The sequence below is a fragment of the Etheostoma cragini genome, chromosome 19, assembly GCF_013103735.1.
Source record: "Etheostoma cragini isolate CJK2018 chromosome 19, CSU_Ecrag_1.0, whole genome shotgun sequence".
In the NCBI taxonomy this organism is placed as follows: domain Eukaryota; kingdom Metazoa; phylum Chordata; class Actinopteri; order Perciformes; family Percidae; genus Etheostoma; species Etheostoma cragini.
Genome location: NC_048425.1, coordinates 15,935,960 through 15,963,031, shown reverse-complemented (window position 1 = coordinate 15,963,031; position 27,072 = coordinate 15,935,960). Strand labels below are relative to the sequence as shown.

General features: G+C 42.5%; 1 protein-coding gene across 1 annotated transcript in view; it reads right to left on the bottom strand.

The window, feature by feature from the left end:
- Nucleotides 1-26,221, bottom strand: part of si:ch73-335l21.1 (insulin receptor substrate 1-B) — a 50,864-nt gene extending 24,643 nt beyond the window's left edge. Inside the window, exons 1-3 of the mRNA XM_034901379.1 lie at nt 25,306-26,221; nt 13,239-13,540; nt 9,506-12,683 (exon numbers count right to left, since the gene is read on the bottom strand). Coding sequence (XP_034757270.1) covers nt 9,506-12,683; nt 13,239-13,540; nt 25,306-25,654 — 3,829 coding nt within the window. The 5' untranslated portion in view covers nt 25,655-26,221. The remainder of the gene's footprint in view (nt 1-9,505; nt 12,684-13,238; nt 13,541-25,305) is intronic.
- Nucleotides 26,222-27,072: the final 851 nt, after the last annotated feature.

The window sequence follows — 27,072 nt, the reverse complement described above, 5'->3', positions numbered from 1 at the left end:
AAAAGTGCTCATTTGGCTACTGACTCAGATTAATATTGTAAGTGTCTGACAACATTATGGAAAGGATTTCCAAGGAGGTTGACCTTTCTGTTAAAGATTAAGATCCTTTTTTAAAAGATAAATGTCCACGAAATTGCGTTTGCTAAACCCAGACTCCATGTAAATAATCAGAAATGTATTAGAAAGCCTTATTTTACGATGCTAGTTACTGAGCTCTGAGCAGCGCTTGCTCCGGATGTCTGGGGCAACTATCGGCTCCGTTTGGTTAATGTTTTATTTCTTTCATTCCATTATCGGGTCTGTCAGTCACAGTGAAATCCGGGGACATGTCACCAAAACTGGGGACTGTCACCGGAAACCGGGGACGTCTGGTCGCCCTACTGTAGCGGTGTGTGACAACTCGATCCTCTAGCACAAATCTGTACTTGTGTGCGTGTGTTAGGCCTGCACAATTTAGGGAAAAATATGAATCACGATTTTTCTTTTAGCTTAGAATTGATATCATGATTCTCTGCCATGAGTGTAATGTTTATTGCACACATGCACCATGACAAAACAAAACAAATTGGCAGTCCCAAAAAAGATTTGTTTTGGCACCTATGGCACATTGCTCATCACCACAAGTAGTGTTTGTTACGAAGTCAACTTGTAAAATTAAATGATGATCAAAGTCATTAAAAATACATAAACAAAAAATGTATTAAAATAAAGAAGTTGTATAAAAACGTAATCACAAACAGAGGTGAATCGAGATCGTGATTTTATAACTATTAATCGTGCAGGCCTAGTGTGTGCAATCAACTCATATGACTCCTGTAGCCCTCAGATTCACCTAATTGCACAGAGGCTAGGCCCCGTAATGAGCTGATGCTGCGGCACACACAGATGACCTCATCACATGGCTTTTGCTTGAAGTCAGCAGGGAAAAAACGTCTCAGCCTTTGAGTCCTCTATTAAACATGGTGGGGATGAATGCGCGCGCACGCGCACGCATACGCTCACACACACCCACACCCACCCACCCGCACACACACCCTTCAGCAGTTCCTAAAAGCCCAAACAGAGAAGAGTTGTTGCTATGTGCTGCTGTGTGTGTGTTTGGTGACTCCCTGAACAGACCACCCAAACAAAGCATGCAGACTTCAGAGAACTAAATTTTCTTGACTTTAACAGAAACAAAACAAAAAAGATCCTCCATTTTGTGGTATTATCCAAAGAAACCTATCTAAATGTGTGGGATAACAATTGAATAAACAACACTGAAATATACCTACTGTTTCCTCAAACTGGCTAAGAAATGGATTCAGTCTCAATCTACACTATGTTTTCCTCATGTAACTTAGCAGGTTGTGCTGCATCTTGCCAGGGGAGCCTGTAATTAGGCTAATAGAAGGAAAGTTGCAATTCAGAGAAATTAAACCTATTTTCTATCTTTCTACGGATTATGTAATAATAATAATAAGCTGGTATGTACCGCCCATGCTTTTCATATCCATACAGTTGATTTTATAACAGTCTAATACAGAAGTCTGGGAGGCTAATATGTAGTGAAAATTGGAAATTCCTTTTATTTAGCTTCTCCCTCGATCTCAAAGGGGTCACACAAATGAATGCTAACTTAGTGAACGTAGTAAATAAAGCTACTGAAAAAATAAAAATAAGATCCAATTTCTTAATAAACTGGTGAGAAATGCAATGCACTTTTAAAAGTAAATACCTGCCTTGGCTCCTGCTGTTTTAGTTCCACATCTGTGTACACTTACACACTGCATTATTATGAGCGGAGCTGTGCGTCATTGAGGCTAGCTCTACAGAGCAGGCTGAAGCTTAGTCTGCCTTCTGCACATGGCACAAACCAGGGTAAAAAAGCACAAGACACACACACACACAAAGAGAGACACACACAGAGACACACACAGACACACACACACACACACACAAGCCTCACCCTATTGGGGGTCATGTCCCTTGCATGTGATTGTTTTACATAACACTACTAGTGCAGTAAGTCTGTTGCCCTAGATTACACAGCCGGCAGGAGAAGTCTGTCAGCCGCATATGGAAAACTGCCTTTTTTGGTGCAGTGGAAGATGTATTTTGTTACAACATGGACTCATTAAGTACAGTCAGTTTAATGTTTAAATGTAGGGCTGGGCAATATATTACTATTATATAGATATTGTGGTATGACACTAGGTATCATCTCAAATTTTGAATTTCGTAATATTGTGATATTGACATGTGTTGTCCTTTACTTGTTTTAAAGGAGTATTCTGGCCAATTTTTACATTAATCTTGATCGCTATAAATATGCGTATACTTTTCAACCCGCGTGTGGTCAACACTGAGTACCTGCAGTTTACAAGCTTCCACTGAGCCAAAACGGCAGTCCTCGGGGAAGTTCAGAGTGCATTTGTGCCTCTTAACAGGCACAAAATGCAATTAAAATGTCTGTGCAACATGAACAAGGCCCTTACATGAAAACAAGATGCGTTTTTAACTCAGACATTGTTTAAATTCACCTACCCTGTCTCAGTCCTGCTGGTAGCTAGCTTGCCCTATTATTGTTGTTGCTTAAGCTTTAATTTCCGGATATTAGGCAGCGTTGCCAGGCATCCTTCTCAGTAGCTATTACGGAACTACAATTCTAGTGCACGACATCAACGTCATCGTTCTCACTCCTAAATTCCACCAAATGTGGAACGGCTGCAAATCTGCTCCGGAACGGCGGCCGAGTCAATTGGTTTCCACTGAAGTCAGTGTCTGTATTTCCTCAGACTGCAGAGCGGTCTTCCGACTCCGTTCGAGCTCCGCCGATCCACAGCCCTCCAGAGCAGATCCGCAGAGCTTCTATTTTTGCCGGATGTTGGAGACCTTCCCAGCAATTCAGCACACGGCAGATTGTGTGGGACAGGAAGTTGAGCACAATAATAAAATATAACGTCTTGTTACTTTTTGAAATAAAATACGTGTTCACGGCAGATCATATTTCCCTACACTACACCTTGAAAATGTCACAATGGGCGGAGACAGGCCCAAAGTCAACAGTTTAGAGGTTTTGTGGTCATGTTTATATAAACTACATACAGTTGTATTGGTGATGATGCATTAATTTGTGGGATCACCTGGGTCCTCGTGACTTCAGCTGTCAGTCATAGCTGCAGCCGTTCCGCAACAAATCCGGACCTGGTGTGTATTGATGGACAGCGGAGCACAGAGTCAACACGCAGCAGAGACGATCCTAAGTTGTTCCGCAGTTAGTGGAAATTCTGGGTCAGCCACGCTCTCTGTTTGCTGATTGGACCGCCAAAAATTTGGCTGGAGAAAACCCAACACTATACCGCAAACCCAGACGTAGTACTGAAGGGAAATGAAAACTGAGTCCAAGTACGTAGGAGGAGCCAGCATTTACCCTACTTTTTTTTTTCATTCTTGACCATCATTTCTATCCGTAATAATGTATTCACCAAGTTCATTGCTGACATCTTATTATATATTTATATTATCATTATTAAATTAGATAAATTAGATTGAATAAAAACTAAATTTATTGTATCCTATACTTCCCATTGTTGTGTGCACCTGTGTAACATATCATAGACGTTTCCGCTGTGCTCACTATCCGTTTCAATTCCAAACACTGTGAGTTAAGAAACAAACAGTTGGCCTGTTTACAACCTGTCTGATCATGTGACTGTGCGGGATTCTTTTCCCACCAGTAAATACTTTTGTTGAGTACATAGGATAGCACTATGTTCTTGCCAAAATGAAAATAAGACCCATTTGTAAATTTTCAAAGGTCACAGAGAAACACTCTCTCAGACATACAGACAGAGGGAATGGGAGTGAAAAACACATTACTTCTAATGTTTACCGGTGACAGGACTTGGTTCTATGTGAGTTACAGTTTGCTCCACTGACTTTAAATATGTTTACCTCCTCCTGGCCTATATTACCTGGGACTTTGAGGAGGTGCCAACCAGCTGCCAACTGGGACCAACAAAATGACATACTGCTGGGAGGGTCAACGTCAGCAGAGACTTATTACTACGCGGTTAAGGTTCAATTTCAGTTGTCACGTTAGAATTATTGGTAGTTCTGGTATGTTTAAATATATGCTGATAGAAGTTATTGTTTTTTTTATTTGAATATTATTTATTCATACAATTGACAGTATGTTTGAATCAATCTACTAAAGTGTCTTCATCTGACAGATTTATTTCCCTGGATCAGCCAAAAACAGACTTCTCATCAGGTTTTTTTTTAAATCTTTCAATAGCGGCCTAATAAAAATTTTCCAGAATATTTATATCACAATATGAATCCCTATCACTGTATAAAAATACAACGAGTGATAAAAGATTTGATCCATCTTGTAAACAGTCCTGCTTCTGTAAACAATACAGTTTCCAGTATAATCATAATCATACATCTAGGCTAAATTTAACATTATGAATCTCCCCTTCAGAAATGTACATCCTCTCTGATGTAATGTGTCCCAGGAAAGGCATTTAAAAAAAGGCTACAGGTTATTTTGAGACTGGCCCACACATCCTCCTCCAGATGGTAAAGAAATAAAGTTTAATGGGACAGCTTGAAGCGGGGATAATAAAATTTAAAATTGTCTCACAAGATTATTCTGGAGAAGAGTGTGGTAGTGGTGGCTGATTTAATCTATAAACATTTTGTCCCAGAAAATACTTTCCAATTCATGAACTAATGTTTCACACCATCCAGCTGAAGGGCACAACACTCACTCCTTCTGCAGAGAAACACCAACACACATGCAAAGATCCACACAGCTAAGTGAAATCACATCACAGCCACTGTCTCTTACACTGTATCACTGTGTTGATGTGACTGCTTTTTATGAAGTTCAGCCAAGAACTTCATAAAAAGCAGACACATCAATACAGATACTTTTATTTTCAACAGAAAGACGCGCAGTCTTAAAATGTTTGCCGCAGGGCGACAAAGCACACACACGTCACATTTGTTGTAGATTCATTTCATTTCCAGGACATGATTTAGAGTGAAATAGATCATAGTGCTTTTCCTCATTATCTAAATGATGAGGTTATTTTAACACATGACATACATAACCAGTGTCTAATAGAATTGTTTTCGGCACATGTCCCACTAGTGATGTTCAAATTTAGCATTTGTAATGCCAAAAGTATGCAGCCATGAGACATACACACACTCTTTTTTTTATACAAGCTGGTTCTTGATGGGCAAAAGAATTTATTTAACTACTGGAGATCAGAACTTTTAAAGAAAAGCACACATGATTCAAACAGATAGGACAATTAATCGTTAAAACTGTATTTTATTTGTTGTAACGTAGATTGGTCACTATGTATCGTCTTTGCATTTTCTCTCTCATACACATACACACACACACACACACACACACACACACACACACACACACACACACACACACACGTACGTTTTAAGTGTCTTCTCTGCAAGCATTTAAAGGCGGGAGTGAACCCCATGTGAAAAAGAAAGTAGGACAAAGGCGTAAGACAGGAGAGGATTTGGTGAAAAAAATGTGAACAACAGTATGTGTAGTAAACAGAAGGGTGGGAAGGGATTTAAAAAATCTGACAGACTGGATGTCAGATGACGACAAAGATTGTAGAATGATTGAGTACGAGGACAAGTAGGCAAATAAAAGACAGCAATAAAGAGTAAAATAAGGTAAGAAATCGAAAGGGCCCAAAATATGGACTGCAAGAGAAAACTGTTGAGTCCACTAGTCTCGGGGCTCAGCCCTGCTGAGGCCTGCCATCCCACCGCGGCAAAAACACTCAAACAAAAGGATCATTTATTGGAGGAGGAAAGAGAGGGAGGCAGAACGGAGGGATGAAAGGAGGGGGAACACTGTACAGAGGCATTTGAGAGATGTGAGTGAAACACTGGCCCCATCTCAACATTCACAGCCAATGTGTAACATTCTCCCCCACGCAGCCCCGCTGGCATACTCTGCAGTCAGAGCCCATATGGTCCCACCATGGTAGCCTGCTAGTTTAAATTTTGAAAAGACACCTAAAAATACTGCCTGCTTCCACCAACATGGCCTCCACTACCCAATAAAACCAACACAGGACGTATGGGTGGAGGCTGACGGTTTATTTCCATATGTGGAATGTAAGAAAACAACAACTGTTGAGCACCGTGCTGTACTCCCCGCAAAATCCTACGATGATTTTTTGCTAATGTCTCAAATTCTTCATTAAATCCTATCATGGAGCCGGACAATGATGTTTACCACAAAAACCCATGAGGTTTAAGTCTGACACAACCTTCAGCACAAATCATGTTGAAGCTAGCAGGGCTAAATAAACAAGGCTTGGCAGGATGCATTCATTACAAGAGCCCCACTGTGGAAGGTTAAGTAAGACTACTGAGTGTTTTACTGATGCATATAATTCCACATCTCCATTTAAATTCTTCTGTTTAAACTGCAGGCGTCTATTTCTTAGCGGGCCAATTTGGTGCAGACAGTGGCTCAAAGAGAATGTTTTTCAATGAGGAAACATCTCACGGTGACCTAGTTGAGGCATTGTTTAACTGTGGTTATCCCCCAGAGCAAAGAATTGCCCCACAAAGTAGGAAAAAAATGTAAATACAATGAAAATTCATCATACGGCCTCATTGACCTCCCTTCCTACCAAATAAGTAGACTTTTCTGGATGCATTCTAATATGTGACCACAGAAAAAAAAGCCCTGTGGTTATCCAAACTTACAGTGGGGCTCAAAAATAAAAAAAAATTGTATTAATGTGCATAAAGAAGCCAAGAAAAGATGGAAACATCTCCAAAAGGCATCAAATGACAGATTAGACATTTATATTATATGTCACAAAAAGTTAGATTTTATTTACACTTTCAAAATAACTGAAAAGAAAAAAATGGCGTCTGCAAAAGTTTGGGCACCCTGCAGAGTTTATAGCATGCACCGCCCCCTTTGGCAAGTATCCCAGCTTGGAAACGCTTCTTGTTGCCAGCCAAGAGTCTTTCAATTCTTGTTTGCGGTATCTTCACCCATTCTTCCTTCCAAAAGTCTTCCAGTTCTTTGAGATTTCTGGGCTGTCTGTCACGCACTGCATTTTTAAGGTCTATCCATATATATTCAATTATGTTGAGGTTAGGAGATTGCGAAGGCCATGGCAAAACCTTCAGTTTATGCCTCTTGATGTAATCCACCGTTGATTTTGAGATGCATTTAGTATCATTATCCATTGGTAGAAGCCATCCTCCCTTTAACTTCAGCTTTTTCACAGATGGCATCAAGTTAGCGTCCAAAATTTGCTGAAATTTTATTTAATCCATTTTTCCCTCAACTCGTGGAATGTTCCCTGTGCAATACCACCCCAAAGCATGATTGATCCCCCCCATGCTTAACAGTTGGACAGAGGTTCTTTTCATTAAATTCTGTGCCCTTTCTTCTACAAATGTACCTTCGCTCATTCTGGCCAAAAAGTTATATTTTAACCTCATCGGTTCACATAACTTGTTTCCACAATGCATCAGGCTTGTCTATATGTTCATTGGCAAACTTCAAATGCTTTTTTTTGTGGTGAGGACGTAGAAGAGGCTTTCTTCTGATGACTCTCCCATGAAGACCATATCTGTTCAAGTATCTCTTTAAAGTGGAATGATGTAGCACAACTCCAGTGTCTGCCAGGTTTTTCTGGATGGATTGTGAGGTCAAACGTGGGTTTGGACTTGCTTTTCTCACAATCCCGCGAGCTGTTCTGTCTGATGTTTTTCCCGGTCTTCCAGATCTTGCTTTCTTCCACTGTTCCTGATGACGGCCATTGCTCTATTACATTCAGAACTGAGGATTTTAAATTGGCATCTGAAAACCCTTTGCTATCTTCTTATAGCCTTCTCCTTCTTTGTGAGCTATTACTATTTTCATTTTTCTAGACAACTGCTTAGAAGAACCCATGGTGCTGATTGTTGGGGCGAGGTCAGATGAGTTTGGGCATTTAAAACCTTAAGATTGCCAATCACCTGGTCTTTCCAGACAATGATTGAAAACAATCCATGACACTGTCAGGTCTAGGGCTGTAATCAACCAAAGAAAATCTTTGTTGACTAAAGTCATGAAATTTTGACTAACAACCGACTGGGGGGAATGCGGAGGGGCGGAAAAAAAACGTTAGATTAATTAACTGTACTGTCCACAGTACTTGTCCGTGTAGGTTATTTGCAGTATATCAAATCCTTTTTGACCTAATTATTTTGCACTGGAATGACATTTGTCTGTTGGCTCTGACAGCACTGCATCAGCGCACTGTGCATGTCCTTGCACGGAGGAGGTGTGGTGTGGCGTGCTGGCGCTGTATATTAACAAGTTCTTAAAACTTCAACCCTCCACAACAGCGATGGGTCTCATATCCTGAGCAATAAAGTCGACAATTCCTTCCCTGATATTATTTTTGCGTATGGATGGTAGAGGCCTTAACATCCAGCGGGGTCTGGGTGTGTCTGGGGAACGCTACCGTCGTTGCGGGTGGGTGAGCCAATAGTTGTAAAAACGATTATTAGACAATGAAATATGCCAATTCTGATATGTTCATACAGCCTACTCCAAAGAGACAGGGCAACCTAACACAGAAAAAGTTAGCTTACTGTTTTTAGGGAATATGCCATGTTTGAAGTTGAGCTGCGATATGCAAACTGTTACTTGCAAACTTTGCATTCAACTTTTTTCCGTTCGTTTCATCTATTTTTGTAAAATGCTGCCACACTGGCGATGTCTTTGGCATTGTTGATGATGACTGACTGTATATTAAACACTCACAATTAAATAAATATTTAGCAAACCACTAAAACAAGACTTTCTAATTCTTTCTTCAATATGTCCCCAGTGGGTTGGGCTAATCCAAAAAAAAGGTGGTGTTCTGAAGACACCCCATTAGCAATAAGTGCTTTCCACCCATAGACCGTAACGGTCTATGCTTCCACCTGATGAAATTAACTTGGCAAAAAATAGACCAATCAGAATTTTAGTCGAGCCAGAACGTATCGACCAATAAATCGACTAGTCGACTGGGAGATTACAGCCCTGGTCAGGTCACAGCTTTCCAAAGGGGGCGGCAAACGCTATAAACTCTGAAGGGTGGGTTTTCTGTTATTTTGAAAGTGTAAAAGATGGAAATAAAGTCTAACTTTTTGTGACATATTATACAAATGTCATATCTTTCATTTGATGCCTTTTGGAGATTTTTTCCATCTTTTCCTGGCTTCTTTATGCACATTAAAACAAATTTATAAGACAATTTTGTGTTCCAATCTGGAGCCAGTTGAAGTTGGACCCCAAGCCTAAATGGCAATGGAGGCAGTGCTCCATTGGATTATCTTAAAAGTGGAATTTTAAAGAGAGAAAGAGATTTTTTACAGAGTTTGTGTGATGGGAAAAGTAAAGGGACATAATCCTAAACACAGTCTAACAAATGTGTTTTAAAAGAATAAAGGCAACTCTTACCTGTACCCTCCTTGTTTCCATTCTGATGCGTTCGCAGCTCCTCTGATTTGTAGAAGTCAATGCTGGCATATGTGTTGAGTGTTGAGCTGCTGCTGCTGTTGTTGCTGCCGACTGGTGCGCCCACTCCCCCGACCCCAGAACCTCCACCCAGTACAGAGAAGAGGCGAGAGGGGGCCTGGCTACCTGAAGGTCCATCCTGGCCCAAATGTTGGCCTTCTTTGTTAGCCAAGTCCAAGTCTATGTAGTTAAGGCCTTGCTCTGTGGAAAAAGTCTGAGTGTTTGTGGGAAGGGACTGCTGTCCAGGGAGGGTGAACTGAGTGGGATTATTAGTCACAACACCATTCCCCCACAGCATGCTTTCAAAACCCAGCCGGCGGGCCACAGCTTGGGCGTGTTCCGGAAAGAGGGAGGCAGTAGAAGAAGAGGAAGTAGAAATAGCGGTGGGGAGGGAAGGCGGGGCAAGGAAAGTTTCTGAGCAGTGGCGTCTGCGTCCTTGGGGGTCGGCCCGGATAACTTTAGCCCCGTGGTCTGGGTTGGGTCCAGGTTTGGCTAGGGGGAAATCTAGACCTCGTGACAGCACTGGAACAGAAGGATCAGTCCTGGTGGGGGACAGGGCTTTGGGGGAGACACTAGATGATGACCTAGGGAAGGCCATCTCAGTGTAGTCTCCACAGGATGTTGGGGACTCAGACTCAGACACTGATGGGGCACTTTCTCTGCTTTTCCTAAGTGGGGCCTCGGCCACTTCGGCCCCCTCTTCAGGGCCAGTAGTTCCCTTAACACAGGCTTTGGGGGCATGAGAAAGAGTTGGTGGCGTGGGAGGGGTATGGAAAGAGGGGAAAACTAGTGGGGTAAGGGAGTGTGGTGAGGGGGACGGGGATGGGCCCAAGTCCATGTTGACATACTCAGAGGCAGCTGGGGGGGTAATGGGGGCAGAGGGGCTAAGAGAGAGGGGGGTAAAGTTCCCTAAGCAAGACGTTGGCCTGTGTTGAGGATACTTGCTGCTTGAGCCATGAGGCAGTGATAAGCCCTGCCTGAGACCTCTGCCCCGCCCTCCTCCAACCCCAGTCTTGCTGCTCTTCTCCCCCTTAAACTCAATGCTTACATACTCCCCAGGGCTCTTAGGTTCTGGGGGCAGGGGATTTTCACGGACCCTAGGAAGGGTGTTAGCCTTGGATACATCAACAAACAGGCTCACTGGTCTGCTCCTACTATGGTTACCCTGCTTGGACAAACCACCAGAGCCTTGTTTCTGCTGGAGCTTACTCCCATCTTTGGACTGAGCTCCCCCAGCAATGGTGCTCACTGCCTGTGTAGCACGGTCCTCACTCTCCCCAAGGCTCTCGCTGCTGGCTGAGCTGGAGGAGTATGAGGAAGAGGAGAGTGATAGGTGGCGTCCAACTACTGAATTGCCTGCTACTGTTTGCTCTTGACGCGCCCCCCCCATAGTCCTACCTCCACCCATTCCCCTACTACAACTACCACTGGGCCTTCTGCCTCGTCCAGGCACATCCTCAAAGTGTCCAGCAGAGGGGTTATGTTTATATGAGCGGGGAAGGGAATAGTAAGAATACACCATCTTGGGGGTTTGCTGTTGAGAACTTGTCTCCAAATGAACTGTGTGCTCAGGAGGTGGGGGGCTGCCATTTACAGAACGTGCACTTATTGGAGACATGTTCATATAGTCACTGCCTGCCCTACTGTCTGCACTATCACTGCCCACCCAAGCCCCTCCAGAGAGACCTCCACGCTGATCAGGGGAGCAGCTGCTATTGGGGGACATTATCATATACCCATCAGAAGGTGGTGGAGGGCGGATTTGCTGTGGTGGGGACACGCTGTTGTTCGGGGTCATGGCCATGTAGTCATCAGGAGGTTTGGAATCCAAGTCTGGAACAGAGACAGCCAATGATTGGGACAGGGATACTGGAGGCTGAGTGACGCCAGGCAGCATGGACATGTACCCAGTGTCCACACCTATTTCTACACTACCACCTGCTCCTCCACCCACTTCACTTCTGAACTCACCCGCCACATCCAAGTACTCTCCACCTCCCCCTGCTGACCCAGCACACATGACAGATTCCCTCAGTGTGGAAGAGGAGGTGGAAGCAAAGGACTCGCGGCTGGTGCTTCTGGACATGATGGCATAATTGGCTGAATCTTCATCGGCCTGCTCCTCAGCTCTGCGCTGACGTGGGGCCAGCCTCTCCAGGGCCATAGGAGGTAATGAAGCCCGCTTGCTTAACAGCCTACGTTCGGTATCACATTCGCGGCTGGAGGAGCGGCACAGCACTCTCCTGGTTTGTGGCTGGGAGCCACATGCTGGTGTTCCGGGTGCTGGCAAGGATCCACATGTCAAGCTCCCTTGGTTACTGCTGCTACCACTGCCACCACTACGTTGGCCCATCAGGATATAGTTGGCTCCCTCCTCACCATGGGAGTGACTCCCAGCGCTACCAACAGAGCTTCCAGGGAGGCTCGGGGATGCTCGGAGAGTGTGATCCCCAGGACTAGAGCCATACTCATCCGAAGAACCATAGTCACTTGGTGAGCCTGAGACAGAGGCGTGATGGGAGGGAACATGACTATAGGCACCAGACCCTGGACCAGCACTAGCAGATGTCACGCCTCCAAACTCAGAGCCATGCCCAGAGCTAGACGAGAGGCTTGGGGCTGGAGATGGCGCTGGTGTAGAAATGGAACGCATCAACCCAAGAGAAGTTTTAGCAGCTGTGGTGGCAGCTGAACGGGCTGACTTTGACCTGAGGATTGGGGTGGTCGAGCAAGAGCCATTTGTGGATGGGCTGGAGCACGATCCTTGGAGTGGTGTGCTGCCTGCTATTCCATCCTCACTTTTCCCCCCATCACTAGCAGTGGGAGACCTTGGAAAGCTATGCCGTGGGGTGGGAGAAGCATTGGCACTGTTGACCCCCGCTCCACTGTTAACTCCCCCCGGAGGTTCAGTTCGGGGCCGACGGGTGAAGCCCACCTGGCTGGGAGGAGGGTTTGGGTGATGGCGCCGTGAGGGAACACTGATGGGGTTAGAAGCAGTAGCACCTCCTCCAGGGCCAGAGTTTGACTGTGACTTGCTGCGTTGGCGGAACTCCTCACTCAGCGCCTTCATAGCTTCTAGCAAGGTTTCATGCATGTTCTGGGCCACCACCGAATCATCCACCTAAGACAGGGCAAAAAAACGTAAAGAATGAACTTATTTCATAATTATGGTAGATTTGTTTGTGAATTAATTCTTAGTTACATATCAAACTACTGAGAGAATATAAATTGAATGTTCGGGGGCAATTACATTTCTAATTCTCATGGAAAACCATATTTGCGTTTCAATTTAATTTGTATTTAAGTAGTATCTTCAAATCGGGACAGGTCAAATACTGATTGCTCTTTTTCTTTAATTTGAATGCCTTCTGGGATTAATTTAACTACAGTTCACTGTAATTAAGGTGGTTTAAGATTGAGCTTTAATTCTAAAGGTCTCTAGGCTCTAAAATACATATAAAATAAGTATAGTGTCTACATCGTCTTTTATTTCTGCCTTAAGTTGGTCAAGTACAACAACCTTTATAAATTGGACAATAATGTACGGTTATATGAACTTTACCGTGCAGGTAACTTTATGGTTTCTCTAACTCTGTTAATTATAGGCTCTTAACAAATATTTGGGATTGGAGGGTGCATCTCTCAACATAAAGGGGACTGCAGATTACAGGCTCACCTGCATCCAGAACTCGCCCGGGCCTGTCACGGCTGAGCGCCCCACCTCGACAAAGAAAAAGTTTTCTGAATGGCCGCAGCGTCGGACGTTCATCAGCTGCAGCACTACGGCAGCAGCATCAGAGTTGAGCTTGACAAAATTGACAGTCTTGTCAGTCAGGCAAAGGCGATAGATGCCCACCAAGTTCTTGGCTTGACCCAGGCCTTTGGGCCACACTTTCACCTGCCAAACCTCTTTGAATGCAGGCCCGGGGTTGGGCACGCCATAGTCCCCCCCTTCTTCATTGTCAGTGGGGATTTTACCTACAGGGACAGAACAGAAACAGGAGATTTAAAGGTTGTTGAGAGAAATTGAGTCTATGAGTTGATAGGAAAGAACAGGGGTAATTAACATGTTTTAGAGGAGGATTTATAAACACTGGCAAAGCACAACTCCTGCAATAAAGCACTGACATGACCTTCATACACCTGTGAACAGAGGAACACCATGTGAAACTACCAGTATTAATCTGTTAGTGTAGGGCAAGGTGTCTGATTTTAAACCAGATGTTAATTCAAACGAAGCATGTAGGAGCTTGTGAGACCAGCTCGCTGTACCGGCAGGCTCCATATCTAGGGTCTCATCTGTCAACCACACTAACACACACTAACACACTAACACACACACACACACACACACACACACACACACACACACACACACACACACACACACACACACACACACACACACACACACACACACACACACACACACACACACACACACACACACACACACACACACACACACACACACACACACACACACACACACACACACACACACACACACACCAAATGAAACTGTTGACAACTGATGCCCTGCACAAGAATGCTGACTATAAAAGAAAAGCAACCGCTGAGGGGGAAAAAGTGAACCAACTTGGAAAAAACTTAACAAGTGATTTTTTGGGGGGGAAACCAAAACAAACAATGCCAATAGATAAGACAGAAATCTAAGAGCAAAGCACTCAATAAGCTCATCAAAAGCAACTTTCTGAAGCTGCTATACCAACAATAAACTGGCTTTCTAAACTGTTACAAAAAAGAAAGAAAGAAAGTACAGGCTGTCTATTCACCCTTTGTGTTTCTGTATTCAGACATTAGGGATTAAGAGAGGAAAAACCGAAGAGAAAGCTCTTGGTGAGTTTTGATCCTGGGCTGGAAGGGGCCATACAAAGGCCCAAGACTTGCTGTAATATCTAAATGTAAATGAACTGTTCTTGTGCTTTGAGCGCTGATCAAAGCGCTTTTACATAGTACAGGAACCATTCACACACAGTGGCCAAGGCTGCCATACAAGGTACCACCTGCTGATCAGATAAACACTCACACTCCAAAGGCGCAGCATTAGATTAGATTAGATTAGATTAGATTAGATTCAACTCTATTGTCATTACACAGGTACAGGTACAAGGCAACAAAATGCAGTTTAGGTCTAACCAGAAGTGCAATAGCAGTAAGGGCAGGATATACAATGGTTTCATAAGTGCAGGACATGGATATGTACTGAATAAATGAATACTGAATGAAATGAATACTATTATAAACAGAATTTTACAGATAGATTTGTCCTATGAATATAATGTAATAGATAACAAGTATTGTGAAAAGGTTTTACTGCTGGATATGTACTGAATAAAATATAATATACAGGTGGATATTACTATAAATAGAATTTTTACAGATATGTACAATGATGATAATATACTGATGGTTGTTACTATAACAAAGTTTAACTGTAATATGCAATTACTTTCCACTGCACTTCAGGATAGCTTCTGCCCAAACTTTATTTGTACTACCTTTAAATCCATTGTTATACTGCTCGTTTTAGCCTAACTTATAATATATATTGATCTGTAAAAATTCTGTTTATTTTAATAGCCATCTGTATATATATATTCATAGTAAATATTCACCTGTAAAGTCCCGTATGTATATGTAAACAATTGGATCGGAGTTGCATCAGGGGCAACTCAGGCTTCAGTGTCTTGCCCAAGGACACTTAGACATGGGACTGCAAGGCCAGAGATCAAACCACCAACCTTCCGATTGGCAAGCAACACTCTACCACTGAGCCGGTTTGGTGTTCTGAGTCACCTTATTGATCACAAATAATAGCAGGAACCCATAAAATCACTTAAATTATTTTATGCTGTGCAATCATAGACAGTAACAGTCTTTGTGTGCAACTTACTGTCAACAACCATTGACACTGCATCGAAGTATTTCGTAGAATATACCTCTAAGCTATATAACTTGCAGCCACAAGGGACCTCATATCTGTTTACTAAAAAGACCAGGATTAAAGGAAAACCATGATGTGACACATGTTTTAGGATGGTATATTATTATTTGCTAAAGGACCACCCTAAAATGTTCCTTAAATATGGACACTCCCATGAATAAAGTGTTCTGAATTCTCCCTGCACAGACATACACAACTACCAGGTTGGGTATGCCTTTGCATGATAACTACAAATCTACAACACCGAATCAATTAACTTAATGACAGGACTGATGAACCGAACCTGAGGAGACTCACCTGTTCCCTTCATGGGAACAAGATGTTCTTTGTGCAAATGAGCACCTGCCTTATTAGACTCACACATCAGGCACATTGAAGTATTGATGATTTCTTTTCACAAACAGATCATATAATCACAAAGTTTGTGTGGTATTCTACTTTAAGCAATGATTTTGGCCCAACTATGTTAATCACAGTGCACCCTGACCACAGAATCACAAATATATGATTGTATGTCTGCATGCTTTCCCATGCCTCTGCTGCAAATCCTACAATGACAACCATATGTATACAAGAAGCATCAGCATGCACAGTGGACGCCATAATAGCAGAGCTTCCGTTGTGACAAACATTTCCCAAAGATCCTCTTCTCAAAACATTTTTACTTGTGATTGCAAAAAAAGGGAAGGGGGATGTCTGACGTGTTTTCTTCCAGTTTGCTTCCTCAAAATTGGAGGATTGCTCACAACTTGAAAGAGACTTAGAATAGATGTTTTGTTGAAAGCCTGTGGAGGCTGTGGCTTAGTGGCTGTGTGTGTGTGGAGGCACTCCCCCTACATTAGATGACTCACTCAAGGCCATGCATGGCTGTTTCATGCACTGCTTTTCTGTGTGCAAGGAGCCCTGTTTGCCTCCTAGATTTAGATTTACAACAGGAAGCGATGGTTTGGGGATTTTTCAGTGGGGACCAAGGGAATGAAGGACTACAGGAGATTGCAAAGATATATATCAGAGGGAAACATTGGACTTGAAGAGGAATCTTTAAGGTGAAAAAAGTTTGTTTAAGGATTGCTTGGGTAAAAAAAGAAAATCACAGGCTTTATTTGTTCTAAAAAAAAAAACATGTCCCAACCCTTTGGTTCTTGAGAGTGCAGCACATTCCTCGAAGAGTAGCTTTTCCTTTTCAAGAGCCCATCTGACGTGTCTTTAGAAAGCACAAGTGTATTTGTTTGGAGTACAGTCAGTGCTGCCTTAAACCTCAGCTGTGCCCTCAACAGCACTTCCACACAAAAACACCCTTGATCTCAGGGACACTCAGACTGTATACACTTATTGACGACTCTCGAAAGCCCTGACTCCTACAGCGATGCAGACTGATTTACCCATATCGAAGATCATAGACCTTTCTTTATGGCTACATAAAGCTAGGGTTGATCCTGCACAGAGCCATATGAATTATAGATCGCTGAGTGAAGATTGTGTATGGTGTTTATCAGGTCAATGAGTTCATACAAGGTGACTGCAGTCATTTCAAAGATTCAGCATTTCCTTTTTAGCAAGCTGAAAACAACTTTCACTAGCTTATTCACATGCAGGTTGTTTACTTTGCTTTCGGCGTGACCACACATTAAACTTTCAGACTTACGTGTAGCTAATGGCAACCTACACGGCCAACACTGCTGTCTATTCATGCCATTTTTTTTGCTATGCTCCAGTTTCCCCTTTTGATAACATAGATGGTATATAAAGAGGCCATAATCTAACCTAATTTTCTCAAACTGGGATCTTAAATATGAGCTGTTCCTCCCTTGCTTTCTAACATGCTATAAGGGAGTGTGTGTGTTTAATATATAGAGCTGCGATATCGACAACTCCTCCATGAGTGACAGAATATATCAAAGTAAAATGTCTCCACCAGCTTTCATTTCCAGCAACAACCTTTATTTAATGCATTTCTGTGAAAACTGTTGAGATTTGCTGAAAGATTAATTGAAATGTATAGCAAGATTCCAAATAAAATCCCTCTTCTTAGTTAGCTAATGCAGCCCGTAAATCAGGGAAAGCTATTCTGGCAGTGAACCGGTTGGCTCTCACTAGGTTCTGTTTCATGTTTCTGACCTCATTGCCCTAGCATGCTGTGCTGCGCCATAACAGAAAAACTCTGCACAGAAACTTCTAAAGGCTAAGGCTGAATCCCATTTCTCTGTCTTACCCCTTCCATTTCCCCTACCCCTTCGTCTTACCCCTAGCCCTTGTCCCTCAAAACTGAGTGGTAAGGGCTAGGGGTGAAAACATTCTCCTGTGACATGAGACACCACTTTATCTGTGGTGTATGTCTGTGTGTGTATACACCACACAGGCAGACATACACTTCATCTATCCGTCTGTGTGTGTACGTCCATTGCGTGGGTTTTGACAACAGTGTCTTATGCCCGTATTTATTTTATAGTTTTTTTTTGTTCACTTTGGTGGTGGTAATGCAGATGCAGATGTTCTTATCTGAGTATCACTTAGGTCTGTATGCAATAAATATTTGTATACACACTGCATACACACTTTTTGTTAACATTCTTTAGTGCCCAATAAGGTAAACAAAACAGGCAAAAACACTAAATAAAAATAAACACTATTTTCCATCCCCTTTCTCAGCAACTGTGCCCCCTACACCACCCCACACTGCCACACCAGTTTACCAGATAGGAGACAGCTGTGGACTTTTTGTCCTAGCATGTCTATAAGAGATAAAAAGAGTGAGCCACCTAGCAGTGAAAACGGTCGGTCTAATCTCTTGCTCCCATGTGTGCCCGATTTCCTCTTTTTCAACTCCTCTCCTTCCCATCTCTTCATCCATCTGTAATCCCACTATCTGGGCCCACACTCAGGGTCACAATGCCTCCCCGGCACCAGCATCTGCCTGAGGTTCATTTCACATGTGGTCTGTTTTAGACAGAGCACACAGGCACACACGCAATATTAGTGGGGATGCTTCCAAGGTTTGCTGTCCCTTGACAAGCCACACGAAAAAGCTCTGTGAAAGTAGTCTGAAGCTCTTGCAAAACCAGTTTAGACACTTTCAACAAACTGGCAGGCATCTTGGATTTTGCTGGTAAGCCCGTATCAGAGTCAGCAAACATAATGTCTCTGTAATATCAGGTCAGAACATCAGAACAGGCAATTGTATTGTGAACAAGAATATGCTTACTATGGCCTTAACTTTCAAAATGGTGAGCTTCTTCTTCTTCTTTTTTTAAACAAGATAACGTCTAACTCTTTATAAAGCGGGCTTGCTTCTTATTGATGTAGAGGGGGCTTCATAGGATTGAGGATTTAATTTATAACAATTAGATATAAAATCTAAAAGCACTGTACTGAGGAATTTTGTAGTGTGTGCTTCCAAAAGAAAAAATAGGAAACTCTCAAACCTTTCAATACCCTGTATACATTCCTATATGCTAAGATGTGGAGAGAACAAATGTTTTAAACCATTTTTACCTCAGTTTACTGCGCCATTTCTGGCTCTCATTACAAAAAGCCTTTCGGATTTTTATGGGCAATTTTTGACAAGAAAGAAACCCAAATAACTAAAGATAGGACAATAGTTTTACCTTTACTGCAAAGATTGGGAAATGCAGGATTCAGCCTATGTCTAGGCACTAGTGTTACAGTGCATCCAATCAATCTCCCAAAGGAGTAGCACACCAGCTAATGAGGAAGGTTTTCACTTATGTGTCTTTCTAATGCACTCACTGCGAAACTGATTCATGGACTTCATGACCTCAACTCGGACAGCGGTAATGGGCTGGTCCCAACCAACAGAAATCAATAAGACTCACTATAATAAAAGGTTACTATGCATTTAAAGCCCCACAGGCTCTATCCTGCTCAACATATGGAGCCTTGTTTTGCTGTCGATCAAACCAGAGCACTTCATTTAGGGGCTGCCTCGGCTGGACGAGAAGAAGAGTCACACTGTTTCACACTTACCTCTGATGCAAGAAGCTGCTGCATCTCAAACAAGCCAGAGCTGGCCAATGGCGAAAGCCTGGCTAGCCAGCTTGTGGTGTTAAATTAAATTATAGGGTGTTAACGTGCGCAAACTATTTATGCAGAGGAAATAACCTGTGGCAGTTCACCGCCCCTGAACCTGGATTGGAGGACTAAATGAGTGTGGGACAAATCAGTGGAAAAGACTTGCTCCAAAAAAAGATCACTGATTATTTTCTGAACTCTAGATGTTATGGTTTCCCCTGTGACTCTCCTTTCTGACTGGGCAAGCACACAGCATCTGCTGTGCCACCAGCGGCCGACCCTCGAGATAATAATTACTGCCTAATTAGGGAGACGAGTAGTGCTTAAGTTTAATCGGCCAGCTTGGTGAGCCGCTGGTGAGATCCAGATCTCCGAGACACAACCACTCCAGAGCCACAGTGAAGTCTGTCTATACACAGTTCACTGAAGAACATAATTTTCCTCATATCACTTCAGATTTCAGAGTTTTGGTGTGATCTGCTGAGCTCTGGATATTGGCCATCAAATGCATTTGTTTTGTGGTGCTTAAAAGTTTCCAAACTATACCTACTGGAATACATATTTACAGTGAAGTGAAGGAAAAACTGCTCATATTGAGGTTTGTGGATTAGCATGAATAACCATATCATTATATCTGGAAGCAGATGTTTCTGTGTTACACATGTATTTTTTTGGAGCTTTGAAGGAGGAATAGATACAGTTCTTTTCAAAATAACAGCAGTCCAACATCACTAACCTCATAAATTATATTTTTTGGCAGAAGTGATATTTCTACATGGCAAATAATTTGCTAGTGTTGTAGGGTCATAGAAAAACCAACATACCCAACATGCATCATGCATGCTGCTCATTATGTATAACTTAATCTGTTATTGAAAGGGGCTTGTTCAAAATAATAGCAGTTTTTTGTTCAATTATTGAGGTGATTGATTCAGTGAAGAAACAGGTGTCAACGATGGCCCATTTAAGGAAGGAAGGAAGCAAATGTGCATGCTGGTTATAGTGCATTTTACACTGAAATACTCAGCAAAATGGTTCGTTCCAGACATTGGATAGATAGATAGATAGATAGATAGATAGATAGATAGATAGATAGATAGATAGATAGATAGATAGATGTTTATTGATCCCAAGAAAAATGGGAAATTCCTGTGTTGCTCTGAGGAACAGCAAACTTCAATTAAAAAGTTGATTGGAGAGGGAAAGAAGTGCAGAAAATGATAGTCTGCTGAGCCAAAATTATTTCAAATGCCTTGAAATGGCGTTCAAGTCAAAAAAACGGTCAACTACCATTCAAATGGATAAAAGAATAGGCAAAATGGCAAAAGGCTCAACCAATGATCAGCTCCAGGAAATTCAAAGAGGATTTAAAGTTACCTGTGAGTACTGTAAGGATCAGAAGAAGGCTATGTAAAGCAAAGCTGTAAGCTAGAAGCCCCCCCCCCCCCCCCCCCCCCCCCCCCCCCCCCCCCCCCCGCAAAGTCCCATTGCTGAAAAAAGACATGTACTGAATAGGTTCAAATTTGCCAAAGGACACTTTGACTAGCCAATGGAGAAATGGCAAAATAGTCTGTGGACTGATGAGAGCAAAACTGTTCTTTTTGGGTTCATGCAACACAGATGTGAAGCAGTTCTCAGAAATAATGGTTATGCAACTAAATATTAGTACAGATTCAAAGTAAAGCCAACCCTTGAAACATTTTTAAATTCATCCGTTAAATGTTTGAGTTTGTAAAGGAAAATGCAAATACAGCCCAATATTCCTTTTTCTTTACTTTCTATAAAAAGGTATAACACAGACTTGATTAATGTTGGTCATGTTTTGATTTGGAATTGAATGTGCAGTGTTCCCAATGCATTGATATTATGGAATTAAAAGCTATTCTAAGGACTTTGAGCATTATTCACTTTTTTTAAAACACTGCTACTATTTTGAACGCTAATGTAGACATGTCGATATAGAAAGATATAACAGACGCTGCTCTTGGTTAGCGCTGCAAATTAAGATTATTTCCTTGAATAATCTTTTATTCATTTTGTCCATCTCAGTTGGAGATCAACTGAAGGAATTTGCTCAGAAAAAGTGTGGAGCTTGAGTTAAAATGTTTTTGTCAGAATTGAAGAAGAAAAAATTTAAACAATGTGTTTATTTTCATTTGAGTTTCATTTAGACTAATACATACATGAATGTAGACAAACCGCGAAAAACCAAAGATACAAAAAACAAACTACAGACAACAATTAAAATACAAATGAATAAAAAACATGTGTCTAAAATAAAATCACTAATTATATATAGAACATACAGACAAAATGACCTTTCACCTTGGTCTGATCCCTTCTTGTCGGATATATCTGGAGCATATACCCAATCAAACAATGTCACAATCCAATACAAACATCTCTCTCCCACATTACTCAGAATTCCCCTCATTTGCCAGTATATCACCCACATCATTTTGTTCAACAAAATCCGAGAATGGTCCCCAAACCTGTTTGAAAGCATCTTGTCTATCCTTAACCATATATTCCTTATTCTTTAAATTGTTAGGCAAGAAGAGATTTCTCTAAGCTACCTACCAATACTAGTCCTATTCACATCTCACAAGCAAGAGAAATCAAACATTTGGCTTGCAGTAGACACATATCTATAAGTCCTTTCATCTCTATTTTTAAGTTAGCATCAGATGGGTATAACCCCAAGATGAATACTTTGAGATGAATGGCAGATTAAAAGACACTAATTTAAATATATTGTGTACTACCTCTTTCCAAAAGTCTTTAATTTTATGACAGTCCCACAAACAATGAAACAGAGTCCCCTTTGCACTTGTAGCATAGAGTGGTATTCACATGTATTCTCTGTTTCTGAGCCTTAATACAAATATTACTCCAATCCTCCAGTGTTGTGTCCTCTTGAATATCTTCCTTCCACGAGTTTAGTTTGTGCTCGGAAGATTTGGTTGAGTTAGGTATTAGCATAGCGTATAAAACTGAGATTCTAAACTTGCCGTTGCAATTGGTTGACCGGATATTTACTAAAAAACGTGCAAAGGGGGTTCCGTAATTTTTTTAGTCCCGGCAGCCATTATATAACTCCTTATTAGTAAGTATTTACAAAAGTGTTTTCTATGAACATTGTGTTTTACAAGGATTTCTTCAAATGACACAATACTTTTATCCTTATACAAGTCTGGAACTTTCCTCAAACCACTGCTGGCCCATAGTTGGAAGCCTGGATCAGCTCTCCCAGTAGGAAACTTCTATTTTCCCCATATAGGACTGAAGGCTGACAGAGAAATGTCTGTGCCTCATACTAGACATTTATTGTATTTAAAAGAAAAGTGTTCTGTTTGTTTTCTTAGTTTTTTTTTATATCAGCTGAAAAGAAATACAGATTAAGGGGGCTAGCTCAAAAATAGCTTTATTTTGCTGCTGTAATACAAGCAGCCTCTCGCATGTGTGTATGTGTGGGTGTTTCCCTCTCGTTTTAGTGCCAATGGCTCCAAAGTTTGAATGTGCCATATTGTTCTTTTGAGGTCAACAACAATTCCTGAGGTGATGTCTGAGCTGCGGGAAGTTTTCCTGGCGAACGGCGACTGTGGGCTGCACGTCTGCCCGTTTCATCGAGGTTAAGCCTTTACACACTCGAATGATTCCTAATAGCTGAGCAAATAGCTGCCCTCAAGCCTGATACTGTACTCACTGCCCGAAACGGTCTTACTGGACTCAGCTGAATAAATAAATGGGATCCTAATATCGCCCTGCACAGCAGCTGGCTCATGTTTGTGTAATTACCACCGGCTAGAGGGGAGGCGGTGTGATATTGGACAGTTCCTGGACTGCTTTAGGTGAGTTTCCCAGCCCCTAAAGCACTATATGGCAGCATGGACTTGTACAGTATTTATTGTGCTTTCACTGTATGCATGCTCACTATCTTGCAAGCTGAGAAACTTCTTGCTGTGCCGACTGAAAACAACCCAATCATTCCAATCTTAGCTCCAGCTAAAGCGTGTTGCTGAGAAGTCCTCCCACCCTCTCGTCGCAACTGACGGCTTTACATAAGCAGCTACACAGGTATCAAATTGAGGGAGTGGTCCTCTGGAAAGTATGTTGGACACACAGTGCAGCATCTCTTGGCCCTGGTTTGAATTCTTCCGTCTCCCTACTGGGATGAGTGGGGGACAAATGGAGTGACAGTGTGTGTTCATTTTTTTGGTCAGAAACTGTGTGAACTGCAGCACATACCACAAGAAAATGCCTGCCAACGTGCTGGTTTACACAGTAGCTCAGCTGCAGCTTGTTGTCACTGTCAGTGTCATTTACATGAGGAACTCAACACTTGAACCAACAAAAGAAAGAAAAGTAGCTGTCAGTGCAGCACGCTAGACTACTCATAGCAGCAACGGCATGATGACGCTTGCTGCAGGAATTCTGTACATCTGACCTTTATACAGTGACATTTTTTTGTTCTAAAAAAAGTTGTAAAGTTTCCCTCAATTCCTTACGCTCCAACATCTGTCTATTCACTTTCCCATCTCAGAGGCACTCGTCAAACACTTGAGAGAAGGGGGCTGTGCCCACACACACAAAAACATACAGACACTGTTGTGCTAAAGCCACAATGTTGACACCAATTCCAAAATTGCAGGGGTTACTAATTCAACTTTCTGGAGCGCCTAAATCAACCAAATTTGTCATTACTTTAAACAACTAACAGGAATATCACATACATTGTTGAATATGTAATTTTCTCTCCTCAGGTGACTTATGTAACTGAGGCAGGTCGATAGCACCTTGAACTCGTAGTTATGTTTGCCAAGATTGCATCATGTGTCCGTTCACAGTGAGGGCAGAACAGGTGATTTGAAGTTGCCCTGCTCACCACTTTTGCTGACAGCTGTGTTGACACAAGCAGCTGATACTCACCGTTTGAGAAAAATCTACAAGGGGGATTTTTTAGGGGGAGTTAAGGCCATTTGCACATTTTCAGCATGAGATAAATCCACCCAGGAGACACTCGATGGGACAGGCAAAGCTGCTTAGTCATTAATTGTCAATCAGGGATAAAATATGAAGCGGATGACTACGCACTGGGCCTTTCACTACTTTATGGACAATTTTCTCCTCTTATAGAATCAATGCCTCATGTAATATTGCAGCGTCAGCAAAAAAACAGAGCATGCAAAGTAAACAAGAGGGCAGGGTTTGTTTGAATAGGGAAAAGAGACAACGACTGCACACAACTGGCCCTCCAAGAGAAACACTAAAATTCTGGAGGGCAACTGGGAGAAAATATTAAGCCTGACACCAGTATGATAAGGACTGGTGGGGAAGGGGGCGCGTTAAAACTCCCTCTCTCGCGCGCTCTCTTTCTTTCTCTCTCTCTCTCGCTCTCTCTCTCTGCTTGTTTTAAAAGTTTTAAAATTCAGCTTAAAATCTTAAACAATATATCGGGCAATGGGAGTGCACCCTCAACAGACACAAACTGTGTAAAATGTACGTGGCAAGCTCAATTTATTTATACAATCCCTGCACATTATTCAAAACACTGGAATGAAACATGTCCCGATCTGCAGTGCGCTTCTACTGCTCAGTTATGCAGCCCTTGCCACGTTTCTCCTCTTATGCAGAGCTTCATACAGTATTTTGAGAGTCTGTGCGTGTGTCTGTCTGTCTGTGTGCGCGTGTGTGCGCGCATGCATGCATGAGAGCGTGCATGAGTGTCTGAGGGTCTTTGACTTACTTTTGCACTGCAGGTCCACCATGGCCTGGTACCACTCGTCCTGGTCCGCCTCATTCTCCGCGGCGATGGCGAAACTCTCAGCCCGGGTGTACAGCACGATCATGTGCTTGTTCTTGGAGTCGGCCCGCTTGTTGATGTTGAAGCACGTCTCCAGCGCCACCGCTTTCTTCGGGACGGGGGCCTTGCTGCGGAATTTCTTCTCGCTCTCGTAGTACTCCAGGCGGGTCGGGCCACGTTCCGAAGCGGCGCGGAGCACGAAGTACCGCCGGTGCATGGACTTCTGCTTGCGGAGGTAGCCGCTCTTCCGCACGTCCTCGCAGCTCTGGAGGTCACCCGCTTGGCTATCCATGACACGCGATATGTCCTTTATTTTCCACTAAAATAAACTCGTTTGTAGTATTGTAGTAGTAGTAGTATTTCTGCAAGTTTTGAGAGGTAAATCAAACGTCCCCTGGCTCCGCTCCCCTCCCTCTCTCGCATGCCAACGCAGGCATGTGAGAGGGGAAGCAAGGGTCGGTTTGGGTTGCTGCTACTGCGAGTCCCAGATCCTAAACCAGAACCAGGGTTTGTTGGCGACTGCAGCTATCGTTAGTTTTCCTCTTGTTTGGGTTGTTTTTCTGTTCGACAGGCAGGCAGGCGCAAGTTTTCCACACGGGCGAGCACATGCGGTACAGCTCGGCGCGGAGCTCCCCCTACTCTCCACAACTACTACTACTACTACTACTACTACTACTAAGGACTGCTGCTAGTGTTTCCAAGCGCTGTCTGAGCGGTTTAATCCCACATACTACACAGCACAGAGCCTTCCCGGCTTCAGTGTGTTGTCTCTCTGTTCCCCCACCCCTGCCTTGCCCTGCTCCGGTCTTGTTGCTGCAGAGCCGCTACCGTGGATCAGGACTGTCACTCACCGCTGTGCTAGTACTCTGGAACAGTGCGTTCACGGACCCTGACCGAGCTCTGACAACAGACCTCCCATATTTTCTTTCCTGCATTCCAGTGATCTCTGTCCTGATTTAATAATAGATAGAGATATAGTACATATTTATTTAGCCCAATGGGGAATTGAAACAACCAGAAAAACATGAGCAAAAGAGATAGTAAAAACACAACTAAAATTAACTAAAAATCAGGACCACATACTAATCACTCATAGAGTGATAGTTCCTGGTAATGTACATGATAAGTGCAAGTCTAGCACATTCTTTATATGTAATAATATATCAAGGGGGCTTGAAATTGTATTGTCTAGACAAGCTTTGGGAATATAGTAAATCTATACAGACACACAGTAATGCACTGTATGAAAAATATAGAAATCTACACAGTTATGTAGCCTAATTTACATGAATGTAAGTAGGACTATGTTCAGCTGAGTTACACAATGAACAGGTAACTATAACACAGAACCCAACAGTGTGATACTGCTTATCAAAAAGTAAACGTAATAAACAATACTAAATATTACTGGAAAAAAAAACAAAAAATGAATGTGGCAGAATGTATGCCAGGAGTTTGTACTATAAAAGGGAAATTCCTTTTAATCGCTTTTTTTTCTATTTTAATGATTTTTGTGCCACTATAACGTGCATTCTCCTACGTATTGCAGCTAAACTAAACACTGGAAGTTTATTTGTGGGTCACCCAACCAACATGCGATATTTCCCACAGCACATGAAAGCAGCAACACTTCCACTGTGTGTATGGAGTAAGATTTCAGTGTTGGCTTGACCAGGAGTCCATCCTGTTCCATTTATTGTAAAAACTCCC